Source organism: Carassius gibelio, chromosome A5, assembly GCF_023724105.1.
Source record: "Carassius gibelio isolate Cgi1373 ecotype wild population from Czech Republic chromosome A5, carGib1.2-hapl.c, whole genome shotgun sequence".
Classification (NCBI taxonomy): Eukaryota; Metazoa; Chordata; class Actinopteri; order Cypriniformes; family Cyprinidae; genus Carassius; species Carassius gibelio.
This window is the reverse complement of record NC_068375.1, coordinates 17,735,277-17,752,521: the sequence shown is the minus strand read 5'-3', so window position 1 is coordinate 17,752,521 and position 17,245 is coordinate 17,735,277. Positions and strand designations below refer to the sequence as shown.

The 17,245-nt window shown below is 38.2% G+C and overlaps 1 protein-coding gene across 2 annotated transcripts in view; it reads right to left on the bottom strand.

Annotated features, from left to right (window-relative positions):
- LOC127999018 (cotranscriptional regulator FAM172A homolog) overlaps nt 1-17,245 on the bottom strand; it is a 166,777-nt gene that overhangs the window by 41,711 nt on the left and 107,821 nt on the right. For both annotated transcript variants that reach the window (XM_052592155.1, XM_052592156.1), the window contains exon 10: nt 9,966-10,050. In XM_052592155.1, coding sequence (XP_052448115.1) covers nt 9,966-10,050 — 85 coding nt within the window. The remainder of the gene's footprint in view (nt 1-9,965; nt 10,051-17,245) is intronic.

Below are 17,245 nucleotides of genomic sequence, written 5' to 3'. Positions count from 1 at the left end.
CTTCTCTCTGTTTATTACATAGAAATCATGAATCATGATTATGAATCAGTTCAGTGAATTCACAAGATCACAATCACAGTTTAAACTACATAGAAAAAATGTCCTGGAGATGTGTATCTGCTTTTAGACTGAATGTTGCAAATTTAATAATATAATTTCACAAGACAATGAATAGCGCAAATGAAAGCTGTCAAAACTGTTAATGAAGAACCAGACGTGCAAGATATTTTTTTTGCAAATTCCACCCTTAATGTAATTAGAGATTTACATCTATGCTAATAGTACAAACAAGTCTTGCTTTAAAGTTCTTACAGTATAATGTTTTGCTACAAATTTAGACTTTCAAAGGGTTGCAAATAATTTTTTGAGGTAAAAGTGTGTAAAAAAATGTATGACATTTAAAACAAAAATGCAATAGTTTACTCTAAAATGTGAGATTTAAGTGCTGTACATTTTGTGAAAGTATGGGAAATAGATAGAAAACCTACATGTCCAACCTGATCCAATGGACTCATTGGAGTCCAACTTGTTCCCATTTGAAAAAAAAAATGTATAATTACATACACAAACAGTCTGCGATACAGCTGAGAGCACGCTTGCTGTAAAAGAAAAGGCTGGGAATGGTAAAGGGCAGCGAAAGCTTTTTACCACAGTCAGCTAAAGCTTCAATCACAATGGCCTATAAATTAAGTCTACCCCATAAACTCATTATGACAGTACATTATGCCACACACACACACACAGACACAATACGTGTCTTCCATTCTTCCATAGGGACACACACAAAGAATACTGATTTTTGCCTTGAAAGGGGAGTGAACAGCTCATTCACGGCTAAAAGTCAAGGAGCTCTTTTGAACCAAATTCTAAACACAACAACAAAAGCCAATGCTGATTCAAAACTCTGATACATTAATCTTAAACAGCATAAATGATTGCAGTAATTGACTGGTTGGAAGAGGTTGGTCAATGCTAACTGACTGTAAACTGCTGGGCGCTGACCTCACAACAGTGAAAAACATTGAAAGCTGCTGATTGGGATCAATGAAACCTGCTGATTCATTTCAAAGAAACTATCAAGTTCTGATATGAAGCAGAGACTGTCAAATTCAGATGGACAACATGTTGGTGGTCATGTACTGTACTTAAAGTAAGGCTTAAGACATACAAGGCTTCGAAACATCGAAAGAGTCTTGTTTATTCATCAAGGAGTGTTAAAGAGGACAGTTGCAATTACCTCTTTATTTCTGCATTGCCAATATAAGGTCATCTCCTCTATAACTATAGCTTCACAATTCATCTAAATCAAACTGACAGCACAATATAGCCTTGTATGCAAAAGGATGTGATTTGATTAATAAAAATATAGCATGGATGTAAGAGGAGGAGTGGTTCTGTTAGCATTCTACTCCACATATAAATGATAAATTACTACAAATAAAACATAATAATACAATAATTAAACTGTCACCCAGCTTCACGGAGGATCATCCAGAGCCCACCGCAGATGGAGAGCCAAAGCCCGCGGCGACCAACGAGCCATCGCAAGAAAGGGCCAACGCCTCATGAATCATCTGACCAGATCCAAGATCCGACAACGATGGATTATACAGTGGAGAGCAAGGACGCGGAGGAAAGCCCCGTGAACTTTACCACTGCTAAGGGTGAACTGAGGCAGGACTCAGGAGATTTAGTTGACTTTGATTCAGAACTACCCAGTCTTCCATCATCATCTGAAATCTCTGTCTGTCCTGTTATGGCCAAGGAGGCCATTTTTTAAATGTCTATCTGCCCCGAACATTCTGTCTGCCCCTTCATGACTGTTGAGGTCGTGCCCAAACTGTCTGTTTGTCCTGAACTATCATGTCTTTATCAGTCCTCACCACTGACTCTGTCCTGTGATCTGTGATGTGGGTTTGCCGTGGGTCTGCCAGTCTACATCAGCATCATGGTTGGAGGATCCCTTGAATTAGCCTCCGAGGCCCAGACTCTGCTTCTGTCCGTTGACCCAGCAGCTCCACAATGGCTCCTAGCTTCCTCTTCTCCACCATGGCCATCAGTTCACCAGCTCTGCCGGGCTCCCTTGTCCCTCCGGCTCCACCTTGGTCAGTCGTCGACTTGCCATCACCTCAGGACTCCACTACTCTGGCTGTGCCTCATCGACCCGTCCAACAACTCTGTGCTCCTCCCTCTTTCTAGTTCCACCTTAGTCCTTTGTTGCTCCGGCTCCACCACAGCCTTGCGGATCCCCGCCTATGCCTTGGTCACCTGAGCCATCTGCTCCACCTCGGACCTCCAGATCCTCCCCGTCGCCCTGGCTCGTTGGCTCTTTGTCTCTGCCCGGGGCTCTTCTCCCACCTGCTCCACTACGGTTGGTCAACCCCTGGAGTCATCAGCCATTACTCCACCATGGCTCCTCCATCCATCGACTCCACCGTGGGCCGTCATGTTGGCTGCGGTCTGCAGCTTGGCTCTGACTTCTCCCATCATCTGATCTGCCTTGGCTGCTCCTGTCTTCACCCTGGCTCCTCCTGTCTCCATCCTGGCTCCTCGCTCCACCTAATATGCCATGGTTCCTCCCTCAATCGTTGCCACCTTGGTCATCCACTTGCCTACCTTCCTGCATGTCCTTCACCATCCCCTATTACAATCACAGATCTGCTCCTTTGTCCTGCTCCTTAGTCCCCTCTGGCCCTTCTTTGTTTTTGTTATGGTACGAAGTTGCGCCTGGCCATAGAGGGGAGTACGATCACAGTCATGGACTACTTTTGTATTTTTATTTAGATTTTGTCTTCATGACCATTTTTAGATTGACCTAGTTTCTGTCTCGATTTTGATTAGTACATTCAGTTCACCTGTGTTCTTTATATATAAAAAAAAATATATATATATGTATATATACACACACACACACATATATATATATATATATATATATATATATATATACACACACACACATATATATATATATATATATATATATATATACACACACACACACACACACACACACACACACACACACACACACACACACACACACATATATATATATATATATATATATATATATATATATATATATATATATATATATATATGTGTGTGTGTGTGTGTGTGTATAGTTCCCTTATTTTAGTATCTGTATCTCTCTGTAGTTCTCTCTGTTCTCTTCAGTCTTTGGCCAGTTATTAGTTATGCATGCTGCTTGTGTTACCCTTGGTACAATTACTTGGTACTATTAATATTAAATGTTATTTGGATTACTTCATCTTTATTCGCCTACCTTCACAACAGCATGATTGATGATAAACAGTGAGCGTGGGATTAGATGACATAAAACTCATCCTGTGAACCGCATGGATCAAAGATGTTTAGGCTCCATCTCGTTTTTAAAGAGGAATAGAAAATGAAGGCCTTGTCTTCTGATCCCCGACAAGGGAGAGCAGCAGTGAGAAATTATAGTCGACTGCTCAAAAACGCCATCAAACTTTCATTCATCCCCTCCAAGGCACTTCTAAAAAATAAATTTAGAAAAGGGAAAAACAGGGAATCACTGCACTGTGATACAGTGTCAATATATATTGATAACAACTTGACACCTTCCTCATAGATTCTCTGGTAAAACAAAAGGGCAAAAACTGTGCTCTCTGGGCAAGTTTCACTCCACTTTAGGACCAGTTCATTTGATGACATACTGGAAGTGAATGGGGCCAATCTGTAAATGTGAAAATACTCACTGTTTTAAAAGTATAGACGTGGTTAAAATGGTTTTAGTGCGAAAAAATAGCCAGTAATTTCTGTGTAATGTAATATCCAACTTTGTTGACATGAAAATGCATATTTTGATGCCATATAAAATGTCAATTTAAACAGCTTTATATCTCAAATAATACAATAATAATACAAATAATACAACAGAATAATGAAAGTGCTTATAAAAATTATATTGTGAAAACAAACAAAAAAGAAAACACCCTAGTCACATTTCCCTCTAAGTTGTAAATAAAACAAATACTAGTAAGGAATCTTTTAAAAGAAAATGACTTATATAAATCATGTTTAAAACAAAAAATGAAGAACAATTTGAACAAACAACACTACAACTGCTAAAGTACAAATCACTGATTATTAAATAGGTATAATGTTTAAATTAAGAATGTTCAGATCCAGATTTCCCACCTAGAGCAAATCTACATATTTTCAAGATCAAAATAAGTGGGTTGCCCAAAAGTTGAAAAGTCTACCAATGTGACTCATTCCTGTTCCTGACATGATCCCACAGGACAGCTTTTAAAGTCACAAAATGTGCTATATAATTAGGGCTGGGCTATATGGCCTTAAAAAAAAAAAAAAAAAAAAAAAAAAAAAAAAAATCCCAGATTTTTTTTCACAAAAAATAACATTTACGATTTCAATTGATTTTTTCCCCTTTACTTAAAATCGATATTCAGATGACAAAGAAATTGTTCAAAACAAGTTTTAACTTTATTTTGTTTTGATTTTACCCTCTGGGATTTGATCTGGATTTCCCCCTTGGGGTTAAAGTGCAATCAGAAATAACAAGTCAAAAAGACAAGATGGCAGGCCCTGCCATTGCACTGAACAATCAGAGAGCCACCTTTACCGCAAAGTATCAAAACAGCATGTCTTTTTATCAATTGGTACAAAAGGCTATCATTCTTTATCATTTACAAGTCAAATTTATGACTGAGACAAGATCATAAAAAAAGCAGTATTACCATGTTGGAAAGACCTTAAGTTTTTATATATATTAAGGTCTTAATATATATATATATACTAGCCCGTCATGCATTAACCATCCAAGTGCACACTCGGCGTTAAGAGCTGTTAAGATTAAAAGTCTGTCTAAACTTGACACCACACTACAGTTGCAAATCATCTGAACATATTGTCAGTATATTTTGTCATAAATATAACGAGTCATCAGTTTACTGATGGGGATCGTGTCGCATCACGCTGAATCCAGTGTAGACAACATCATTGGGTACTTTTGTCTTTTGGTGGAACCACTCATGTCGTGCCACTCATGTCCGGTGCAGACAGTTTTTTTTTTTTAATGGGTTATGTTATAGCCCTGCTTGTTTATATGAAATATCTGTATTGACTGCATGATCATATCATCGTATTAATTACTTCCATGCGAGCAACAAAAGTAAAGCTTGGCGAGTCCTGCAACTGCTGTAGGTTGCTTTTTTGTGGGTGTGCTTGTGCTGCCACGGTCCTGTTCATTTCGTAAGGTGAAACATCTCTCTCACTCGGCAGCATGTCTCTATGGCACACGTGCGGGGGGAGGGTTGAGCCCATTTGGGACTACGGGAGCCCTGAGTGGAGCGTCGACGGATGTTAAAAAGAAAACCGATTTTTATTCAAACAAATCTATGTAAACAACATGAGATAAAATCAATTTATCTCCTAGCCCTATGAATAATAATAAAAAAAAGTCAAAAAGTTCAAGTTCATACATTTTTCCTGAAATCCCAGACCAGCACCATCTACTTAAAAGGAGGGTGGGAAAGTACAACTAAGTGAAGATCTGTAATCCACAATGGAAGATCAAACAAGTGGATTTTGCTGCATCAGGGGTACATGGTCAGAGGCATTCAATGACAAAGAGACACTGCGCCCGGTGGACCACTGAATTGAGCAAGAATATAGTCTGAATGCACATACGCACCAGTGACTCTCTATTAAGCAAAATACATGGACCAGTGACATCGTAAACATCAGCAATATGCACCGTTGATCTTTCACAAATGGGCCAAATGCCTGCATGCCAACAGTTTCAGTCAAACACATCTTTGTTAGGACATTTGTAGAAAACTAGGATAAAGTTAGTATAACAATTTGTAGAACGTTCAAATCTCTCTCTCTCTCTTTTCCCCCTGGTGTAATACAAGCAGCTAACTCCCGTTAAAACATCTTTACTTTGTTTCAGGGTCTTACAGTTGAAACAAAATCTATTCAAAAACAACTCTGCTTCCAACAATGAAAAGGCCAAAAAGACAAGAAGACATAAGACAAACTAAATAAATAAATATCTAGCTCTACATCAAAGGAGTTTTTTTTTTCTTTTCTTTTTTTAACAAAGTTATTCTCAGCTCTTGTGATCTTTTCATTGTAAATACAATTAGGGTTAATTACCCACCTGTTGGGATTCATGTAGGAGTGCAGAACAGATCATTACAGTTCAGGTATGCATTAACTAACTTTTGTTAACAATTAATCACTGTTTACACACTGGACACTGTTCTCTTTGTAATTAATGATCAGTTCTAGCAATGAGTAACCTCATCTTAACCCAGGTAAAGCAAAAGAGAGCATGTGCGTCTAACGCTTGGATATAATGGGAACGGCATGAAGCAATACTGCGAGTGATCAGTGGTTTCTGAGATACTGCTAACACATACTTGATAATATAAGTGTGATGTTAATGTGTGAGATTTTTCAAGGCTCATTAATGGAGACATGAGGGTATTTTATAAAAAAAAAAAAAAGAGGTGCAAGAAGACACTTGACTTAAAACAACCAAAATTTCAGACACTTCAAAGAATAAGAGCAACAAAATATGATCTCACACTTGAGCACAATTGTTATTTTTTTTTATTATTAACATCTAAATACAACATATTAAGAAAGTATTAAATATTGATAAACTGTTTTGCCATTTTAACTTTTAAAAATGCTGAAAAAAAAAAGGCTAAGCTGAATTTTCAGCGACACCAGTCTCCAGTGTCATTGGATCCTTCAGAAATCATCATAATTTAATATTCTTCTAAACCATGATCTCATGCTAAGCAAAATGAGCATTTCCTCCATGTTTGATCCTCTTTTGACTGCAAGAATTTGTCAGGTCAGCATTCACCAAACTTGAACTTTTGTGTGCAGCATGAGAAATTAATTCTTTGCACATCCTTACATAAACACTCTCTCAGTTTTGTGTGCTTATTAAAAGAGGTGAAACTCAAAAGTCTGATGTGAACGCCCCATTAAACATGATAAATATCATGTTGCACCCCGACTTTAAAACATGAGATACACATCACAGGTCTGAGATTCAGCCCATCAGACAAACACACCCACACACACACACACAAAGACTGTAGCCTGACATTGGCATGGTTTCTGTTTGTAATCCATCCAAATGCTTGTCTAGGCTTCCTCTATGGTTCAGTTCAGTTGTGCTGGCAATTGGCTTCAACACCTAGAGCGTCTGACTGTGGGTCAGTGTGGGCATAAGGCTCAACTCCCCTTACCCAGTGCTGGTGGACCAGGGGGCTTTTCAGGAGATTTGTTCCAGTTTATCTGCATATTTCAACTGGCTTTAGTGTGCTGCTAACTGATAAAATGCTGCCAGTCTCCCCGAGCTCTGCCAATGCTGAGGCTCACTGACCTTCCACTGAAGATTCCTTTTGAACGAGGAAAAAAATAAAAATAAAAAAATAAATAAATAAAATATATATATATATATATATATATAAAGGGAAAATTCCAGGCGGGTGGAAGAAGGCTCCAAGGTTTATCATGTTGGGAACAAAAAAACAGAGACTTTAGATGTCCTTCCCTTGCCAAACACAAAAGTGTATAATATCCCCACACACGAGCATACAAAATACCAGCATGGTAAGCTGGTACCAGCATGGCTTCAGAGATGATTAAGTGTAACAGACAAGCTGCTATATGTCTTGACATCACCCACCTGCACAAGTAAAACCAGCATAGCTTTCATGAAAACATTGCCACACAGCGTGCAAAAAAAGGTCTGTGTGTGGGATCACAAATAAAACCTAAAATCAACTTAATTGTGGGGATCAGCTAGTGGAGCCTACAGGAAAACCAATTCGTTGTAACGTTCTAAAAGATTTCCTAATTAAAAATCTATATTTTTTGAGTAAAAAAGTGTATTAATCAAATATACTGACAGTTAAATGCCAGGCTTTGTAATAATGCATATGTTCTTGGTTTGCTATTAAATTGTAAATCTTAAGGACTAATAAGTAATAACAAAATATAAATCATAAAAATTCTGTGCCCAAAAAGGTGACAGTCAAGACCCCATGCATTTCTTGCCTTTCAGTTAGAAAACTAAACCATCAAGTCTCAAATTAATAGGTCAGCTGATGTTGACAGAATATTATCATTCTTTTATTGTGTTTATATTGGACTTATATTGGTCAACAGCACAACCATAACTGGGACTGGCTGCATTGATCTGGGGAAGAATAATAATTGTGACACTCAAGAGACGCACAATACAAGATCCATTAAAGATTGCATCACAGCTCTCCAGAAATGTAGGAGATGGGTAAAATGTGAACTTGGAACTGATGGCATGCACAAAAACAAAAGCTGACACAGTTCAATGATGGTTCACTTGGATAATACCCAACCCACCCTGACCCCAAATCCAGATTACAGTAAAATCAGGGAAATATTGTCCTTGCTACAAAAGCACAAATGCAAATATCAAATGAGTCAGACAGTATATATCATACTGTCAGACAGTATAACATCTCACAAAGCCAAGTTAAAGTATGGGCAGCACTTCACCTCTTTAGTGCAGGGGTGATGGTCAGGTCAACCTCATCATCCCACCGGCTCTGGATTATAGATTATAGCTGTAATCTGGATTTGAGGACATGCCTCGAAATACTAAAAACAACCAAGACCAGAGGGACAAACTAAACTATTTGTAAACACTGATGCATGATTAAAATATACACATTTTAATAATAATAAAAAAATAAAATAAATAAATAAATAAAAATCTGATTTCAAAGGTTGTGTCCCGAGACATCCGTCTGAATGTGCATGGCTATAACACTGGTGCTTTTAAGGGAATTTTATCATTTATACTGTCTAACAGCACTAATTAAAGAACCAATAAATAAATAAAAACTGACACACCACTCAACCGCACTTAAGGAACTAGTCAATCATTGGAGTCAACCATTGTAACCTATCCCTATCACATTGTCTTTCACATTAGGGCTGCACGATATTGGGAAAAAATGGCATTGCGATATTTTATATTTCTGCTATATATATTGCGATATGAAATCTAATCTACTTTTTTCTTGCAAACAAAAATGGGGTGAGCACACTTACATTGTCATTTTAAATGATTAAAACATCGACACCATCGTGTCAATTGATTAATATGCGCAAGGAAGAGAGAGCAAGACAGCGCTCGTTTTGTTTGAAGACAGTGAGCTTGCAGCCGTGGCTCGCTCGCTCTCTCTCTCTCTCTCTTTCTCCCCCTCTGTCTCTCTCTCACTCTCTCTCTCTCTTGCGCACGCTCTCTCTTTCGCGCTCTCCGCGAATCACATTCGTCAAGGGCCGGGAGCAGCTGGCCTGTACAGTTAATGAATAACGGATTAACTACGACAGCCTACATCGCACATCCTGCGATGTGACTATCGTGGATTCGTACATCGCGATATCGATGCTTAAATGACACATCGTTTAGCCCTATTTCACATTACTTTGAATACTACCAAAATGCACAATATTTTTTTGTGAATGGTCCACAATGACAATTTAATATCTTTTGACCATTCAATCCTAAACAAAATGTAGTACAAACAAAAATCAGGACACTGTAAATAAATACACCAAATTTTGTCCAATTTCATCCATAGGGGACCATTAAAACAAAGCAAAAGCTTGATTTGGCAAGCTTTTCCTTTGATATAAGTGCTATCATATCCTACAACAGGGGTGTCCAATCCTGCTTATGAAGGGCCAATAAGCTAAAACATCTGGAAGTTTGTAGTGATCTTGAAGAACTTCATTAGCTGGTTGAAGTCTGCAGGATCTGCAGGATAGTGGCCCTTCTTAAGCAGGATTGGACACCTTTGTTCTAAAAATAGACTTGGTTTCCAATGAGTAAAGGGTAAAAGAGGCTAAAAGCAGACTGTAGTGCAGATGTGGTTGCTTACCTGCTGAAACACGAGGGCAGTCATTAAGCATGGGGTCCACCAGAGTATCCAGGGGCTCAGGACTCGACACCCAGTTACAGCAGTGCTGGGGGAGGGAGAAAGGAGCAAGCAATTAGGTACTTTAGAGACATCTGACACTGACAGTTTTGACTTTTTATGTTAGGCAGGAGCAGGCACACCATTGGTGGCCCTCCGGGAAGTGTTTTCTTGGCCTAGTGACCTCGCTAAAGCTCCTAATGTCATCGGCCTGTCCCCTGAGACGCCATTTCTTGACTCAAACTTCGACACTGGGTGTTGGTCTTCAGCTAAAACAAGTTTAATTAGGCATGTTTGGTTGAGAAAATAATCATACCCTCAAGCTAATAATGTATTTGACTTTTTCACTAAATGCATGCTGATAGAACGTGTATTATGGAAACAATCGTACTGTTTAGATGGGGGGCAGAGTTATAAAGACATGCATGGAAAAGCGGGGTCTGGAGATAAGATAAAACATGCTGAATAGAAGACAGAGAAATTCAAGCGAGATTAGTGTATTGCAGCTGGCGTCCTTGTGAAGCGCTGCTTATCTAGGGTTGTTTACTTTCTCAGACATAGCACTGTCAGCCATTCCACTGCCAAAGGGACTGCAACCCACCCGTCCACACATAGACATGGACAGAAACACAGACAGATACCCACAAACACAATGCTATCTAACCCTCAACTAACTCCCAAGACAACCTCCCCTGACAGAGCAGAGAGGGACGATTCCACCACCCTAGACACCCTGCAAAAGAAACTTGGATACATAAACACACACATGACAGAGCCACAGGTCAAATCAAACCTCAGCCTCACAACTTCCTTCACCTCTGATCCCTGTGTCACCTTAGGGGTCACCAAACTGCCACCCAACAGGGACCCTGTATGGCCAACAGGGAAGGGGTATATACTGGGAAGCAAAGTGATTTGATTTTTAATTCCATCAATATTTTTGGCCTTGGCATCCTTGGTTAACTCATAATAATGTCTATAAGGATAAATATATTCAAGAAATGGCATGATTGTGAAGTCTGGGGTGGTAGTGGCTGCAACAAATACTGGATGTAAGTGGTCTACAGTTGATGACAGTAGATAACAGAAGTATAAACATTAACAATAATGCAAATACTCTCAACAGGAAAAAGATCCACAAATAAAGACACTCTTTAATAGAGTAATAAGCCACAAGGCCATTCATGATTATCAAAGTTAAAAGGTTTTCTCAGGCAAAGCGTTAAGTGGAGTGCCTAAAATCTTTGGTATTTTTATATACACTGCCATTTAAAAATGTGAAGTCTTACTCAACAATGTTATGAAATATTATTACAATTTAAAATACTTTTGTTTCTATTTTAATATATTTTAAGATGTAATTTATTTTTGTGATGGCAAATCAGATTTTTCAGCAAACACTGATCCAGTCTTCAGTGTCACATGACCCTTCAAAAGCCAAATGTTGATTGTTGTTCAAGATTAGAAAGTTCAAAATAACTGTGTTTATATATATATATATTGTATGTAATTTATGTAATTTAAGATGTAATTTATTTTTGTGATGGCAAATCAGATTTTTCAGCAAACACTGATCCAGTCTTCGGTGTTTTTTTGTTTTTTTTTGGTAACAACGTAAAAAACTTTATTGTCACTTTTTATCAATTCGATGCATACTTGCTTAATGAAAATACAAATTAATTAATTTTAATTTATTACTAATAATAAAAAAATACTGACTTCTATCTTTTGAACTATAAATACACAAAAATAATACATTGGGAATTTTTTAAGATTTGATATTGTTCGTTGTTTTTATTTTGTAATTATATATTTTATATATAAAATTGCATGCATACATACACAAACAACAACCGTAACAATAATAATACATAAAACAACAAACAATATCAAATAAAAAAATTTCAAGCTCAATTACTGTTGCATTATGTAGCCATCCCTGCTTTTGGCATATTCTCCTCATACAGCATGCATGATGCTGAAAGTCAGAGGGGAGAAAAGCCCTGTGGCATGGCCCTGGAGTTCTCCTCTCATTTCTCTTGTCTTTATTCTCCTCTCTTAATCCTGTCAATCGCTTGCGTGCCTGGGTTGGGGGAGAAGACAACTGACATTGGAATGAACAGGAATGCATTGTGTATTTTTAGAATTCCTGCTGTCCTAGTTGTGCACCATGGAGCCAGGCCAGTGAGAGGAGCGCTCCCTGACTGCTGCATCAAGTGTCTTATTGTACAATCTTAATTCATGCCGTCTGGAGAAAGATGTCAGCTGGGCTGGAAGCAAGGGCAGGAATTTCAAAGACTGGAGTCCCAGCCAGTGAGTGGCAAAGAGGTGGGGGGTGGGAAGAGGCTTCAACAGATTTGTCAGGCCTGGCTGATGCGCCAGGAAGAGTTTTAGATGCAATAGAAAGCCAAGGCCACTATGTAAGAAGATGACATAGCTTTAAACGAACAGATAAAACACCAAGAATGGTGAAAGGATTTTTTGGGATATTGAAGCTGGGTCAGACTTTTGGAAGTGTTCCAATTGTTTTTTTGTTTTTTGTTTTTGTAATCTAATGGCTTGTAGTTTTTAAATTATATATATTCTCATAATAAGGCCCTTTAGCTAATAAAGCATTTAATAGAATGACCTGATAATACAAGTAAATTAGATTAGATGAACAAATATGTGTTTAAGTCTTCCATTTGTAGTCTAGTATATTTAGTTTATCTAGTATAGTAGTTTATTAACTTAATCATAAATTCACTGGTTTGTTGTGAAAAGAGTTTTACTGTTTACCACACTTTTAATGATTAATTAATGATGGGTTAGGAATGGACAATATATCGAAACAATATGATCATGTGTATCTCGTCAGTAAAGTCGGTTCTGTGATTAGCGGTAAATCCCCATCACCTGCTTTCAAATGGAGCGGCAGTTAAAACACAGATCCGTAGTTCACTGACAAGCTACGCTATATAGAGTTCATTATTGAAGATGAATCGCATTCGATAATGAACTCGATACAGCGTAGCTTGTCAGTGAACTACGGCTGTGTTTGTTAACTGCCGCTCCATTTGAAAGCTGGTGATGGGGAATTATTGCTAATCACGGAACCGACTCTACTGACAAGATGCACATGATCATATCGTTCGATATATTGTCCAGACAAATAAGAAATAAATCTACTTGTCAGAGTTTTTGAATGCTCTGTGATGGAAATGTACACGAATGGCCACTGCGCTAACCATTTATGCATCACCTCCAAATCTCAGCTGAAGCTGCATGAAATGAAAACCGACAAACAGACACAAATGAGTGATAATTGTCTATAGTCAGGCCCATCAGCATTAATCAGGGCCATATGGTTGTGGTATTCCCGGGTCTTCTGGGCTGGGAGATGGGGTGCTGGAGCACAGTGGGACTCTAAGCGGTCTCCTAATGGCCCAGTTAGAGAAGGTAAACTGAAGACAGGTGTTGGATCCCGCTGAGAGTACCCTCTCCTACCTGCACTTATTAAGCATCTCTGCGTCTGGCCTCCTACCCTTTAGCTGCCCTTTAACATGCCACATTCTGCTCAATCCATCCTGGTTGCACTGTGGTTATCACACCTCATCCACTGTATTCAACAAGAAAGGACAAGTGTCAACATGCTGCCACATGGCCAAACTGCTCATTTTGAAAATATACTGTCAAATGAAAATGTAGATAAAACTCCAATTCAACCACTACTGAATTCAGATTTTAGCTTCTCTCATCTGCTCTTTTAAGAGCTGTCACAGAGCAGCATTGATCTGTTTTGTCAAGTTGATTTGTTTATTCATTCATTCAAGCCAATTTATTCACAAAAACTATATATATATATATATATATATATATATATATATATATATATATATATATATATATATATATATATATATATATACTTTAACACTTTACGTCTCAGAAACAAATCACTTTACAAAGTGTTTTTCCAAACCAAAGAGTGGTAAACATGGAATCTTGTGTGTGTCACACGCTAGAACAAACCTCAGCACTTCTCTATGTATGTTTATTTAAATGTGAATAAAAGCCAAAATTAAATCTGTTCATCATAAATAGTGGTCGTATCTCTTCACAAGACTTATTAAACAACCTGATTTATATATATTCAATTTACGGTGCCTTTATGACCTTTTTGGAGCTTCTAAGTGTTGTTTAAATGGAGGGACTGTAGGTTTTATTACAAATATCTTAAACTGTGATTTGAAGAATAACCAAAGTTTTATAGGATGTGTAAATGTTGGCAGAATTAAAACATTTTTGGGGGTAAATATCTTTTAAAAACAACAAATATCTATTAATAATGGCAAAACAAAAACAAAAGTTTTAAACAAAACGTTTAGCAAATAGAAAAAAACTATAATCCTGTATCAGTAACTGCATAATTTATTAATGCCGCAGTGTATGCTGGGAACTCACAAACCCTTAACATTTTAGCAATACTTTTCAATTTGATCAATCTTTGGACCGAAAACCTTTTGACTAGCTGGGACAACATTTAGGGGAATTTTGGTCGAACTGTGTTTTTTTTTTTTTTTTTTTTATTTTTTTTTTTATGCAGTTTCCAATTATCCACATTTCTAGATTTAGTTTTTTTATGTCTGCTCGTTTGCTGCTGTGTTAGGTCTGTGTCTCTCTCTCTCAATGTTTTGACATTTATCTTTCCATCACTGTAGGTTGACAGCCAATGCAGGTATTCTTATGGACAATGGATATTTCTCCACTCTATTTCTTTCTTCTCTCTTTATGTCCTAGGAGATTTTCTCTCACCGTTTTTTCCCCTTCAGTATATACCACTGCTTCCCAAGGGAATCTCATCCTCCTTCAAGTTGCTGTTTATGTCTGTCTTCCCCCGTGTCTTCCCTTCCCCCTCTCTCTCCCTCATATGCCCTTAGTCTGCCCCATTATCGCCACATCACCTGTCCTACTGTGGTCTCGTCCTGAAAATCCCTGGAAATTCTTGGTTCTCATCCCTCCATCTCCACTTCCCTCAGGAGGAGAAGGGGAATTACCAACCCCTGCACGAAAGAGCTCATGATTGTGCAAGGAACGAAGCATCACCTCCAGCAAACCCCTACAGAGACACCTGCCTTGTCAGAAAAAGTGATCTCAAAACTGAATAATGTCCAAATCATGATTGTTATGGATGTTACTATGAAAGGGGATGGGGCCATGACCCTGATTAAAGACAGGTCTACAGTGGAGACACAGGGAGTGTGAAATCTGAAGGCCTTTACACAACTTGTGTCCCAATTCCTTCATGAGTAAAAAGGATTGGGGGTTAGCGGGTGACACAAAAGGACTGAAAGTGACTTTAACATTCCTGAAGTGAGAGTCCACCCTCTGGCTTCAATTATTGGGATGAATTAGATCTGAAAATCAATTAAATAGAATGTTCAATCTCATCTGTGTTAATCAGGCCCCCTGACAAATTTATATTTCGGTATCCTATGTATGGCAGTACTTGTATGTGTGTGTGAACATACAAAATCATTTCTTATGCCGCTAACAATAGTATGTGCAAGCAAGTCACTTAAGGATGGTTCACACGGCAGGATAATTAGGCCGATTTTAGCCCGATTCACCCCTTCCGACAATCTTAGGATGCTCCGATTATCGTAAAATAATCTGATCAAATATTCCTGCCGTGTGTGGTGTGTTAAGACTGCTCTCCTCTGCTCGGAAGAATGTTGGGACCGCTCCGATCTCAAATCGAGGATATCCAACATGTTGGATTTATTTGGCCCGATTTCTTCTCGTGTGTGGTGTCCCCCGAGGACAAACAATCACGCAGCCTGTGGACTGTGGCGTGTAGCCAATCAGAAAGCGAGGTGACGAGGCGGTGAGGAAGTACCGGGAAACAAAATCAAAACAGCCGGCGTATATAATATAACAAATATAACAAATACAAATAAAGTCGATGGGCATAACTACTTCCACAACTGCAGTCCACCAGAGTACACGGAAACGAATATATGAACGTTTATTTCAACGTTTATTAATCTGTGTAGTACTCAACAACATTTCTATGAGATAAAACAACAACTTATCTCCATATTATGATATAGCAAGTATAGTCCATGCTCGCGTTGTCTCCACCTCTTTGACTATTGCCTTTTCTTGTTTTTCTTATGTTTTTTTCCGTTAAAAACAAAGCACAAACTATGGCCACTGCATCCTCTTCGTCCGCCATGATTGTTTACTCTAAAGTCACGTTTGATCTCGAGGGATTTTGCGAGATTTCCCGACTGACCTGGGAATGCTCGGGAGTCAAATCAGTTCATGTGTGATGTGTTGATATTGCCGTGTGGCTGCACACCACACACGGAACGACCAAAACTGTTAGACCCGTGATTTTTTATCGCCGTGTGTGGGGTCTCTCAGGTTTGCAAAATCAGCCGACAATTTTAAAATCGTCCCGTGTGAACCAGGCCTTAACTGGATAGTTCACCCAAAAAATTTTATATTATCATTATTTACTCAATCCTTATGTCGGTTCAAACCTAAATTGTGGAACACAAAATAAGACATTTTGCAATTTTGGAAAATATTTCTTGTCTATACAGTCAAGGTCAGTGTTTTTTGGACCCCGTTGACTGTTATTGTATAGACAAAAACATTCTTTAAAATATCTTTGTGCGTGTTCCACAGATGAAATAAAGTCATACAGGTTTGGAAAAATATGCGGGCAAATTGTTATTTTTAAGCCAAGTTAAGTTAATTCAGCCACCAACTTTATAACATCCCCAGCCAGTTATTTGTTCAACCTGAAAACATATTATTTCAATAAAACCAGCAAATAAATTTTTTTATTGATACAGTTGTTGTCTTTATCCCAAATCACACTAAACAGCTGTATTTTCAGGCTCTTTTAACTTAAAGGCAGGACAGCTGTCATATCAAGCATTACACATATTTTTCACATTTATTATTCTGCGTGTGGTCTGTCTCCTCCTCATGTCTCTAGTGTAAGTCACACCACCAGAACATATAAGAAAGAACAAATCAACGACAACGTGTTCCTATTTTTGATGGACTCCTTATCCAGGGCAAAAATCACACAAAAAAATTTCCTAATATTCCAATTCCACTATGTTGACACTTTTGCACACATCAGAGAAAGAAAGAAAGAAAGAAAGAAAGAAAGAAAGAAAGAAAGAAAGAACTTGACAAGATGAAAAAGACAAAAGAAGAGCCCAAGACCAAAGACAAACTATAAT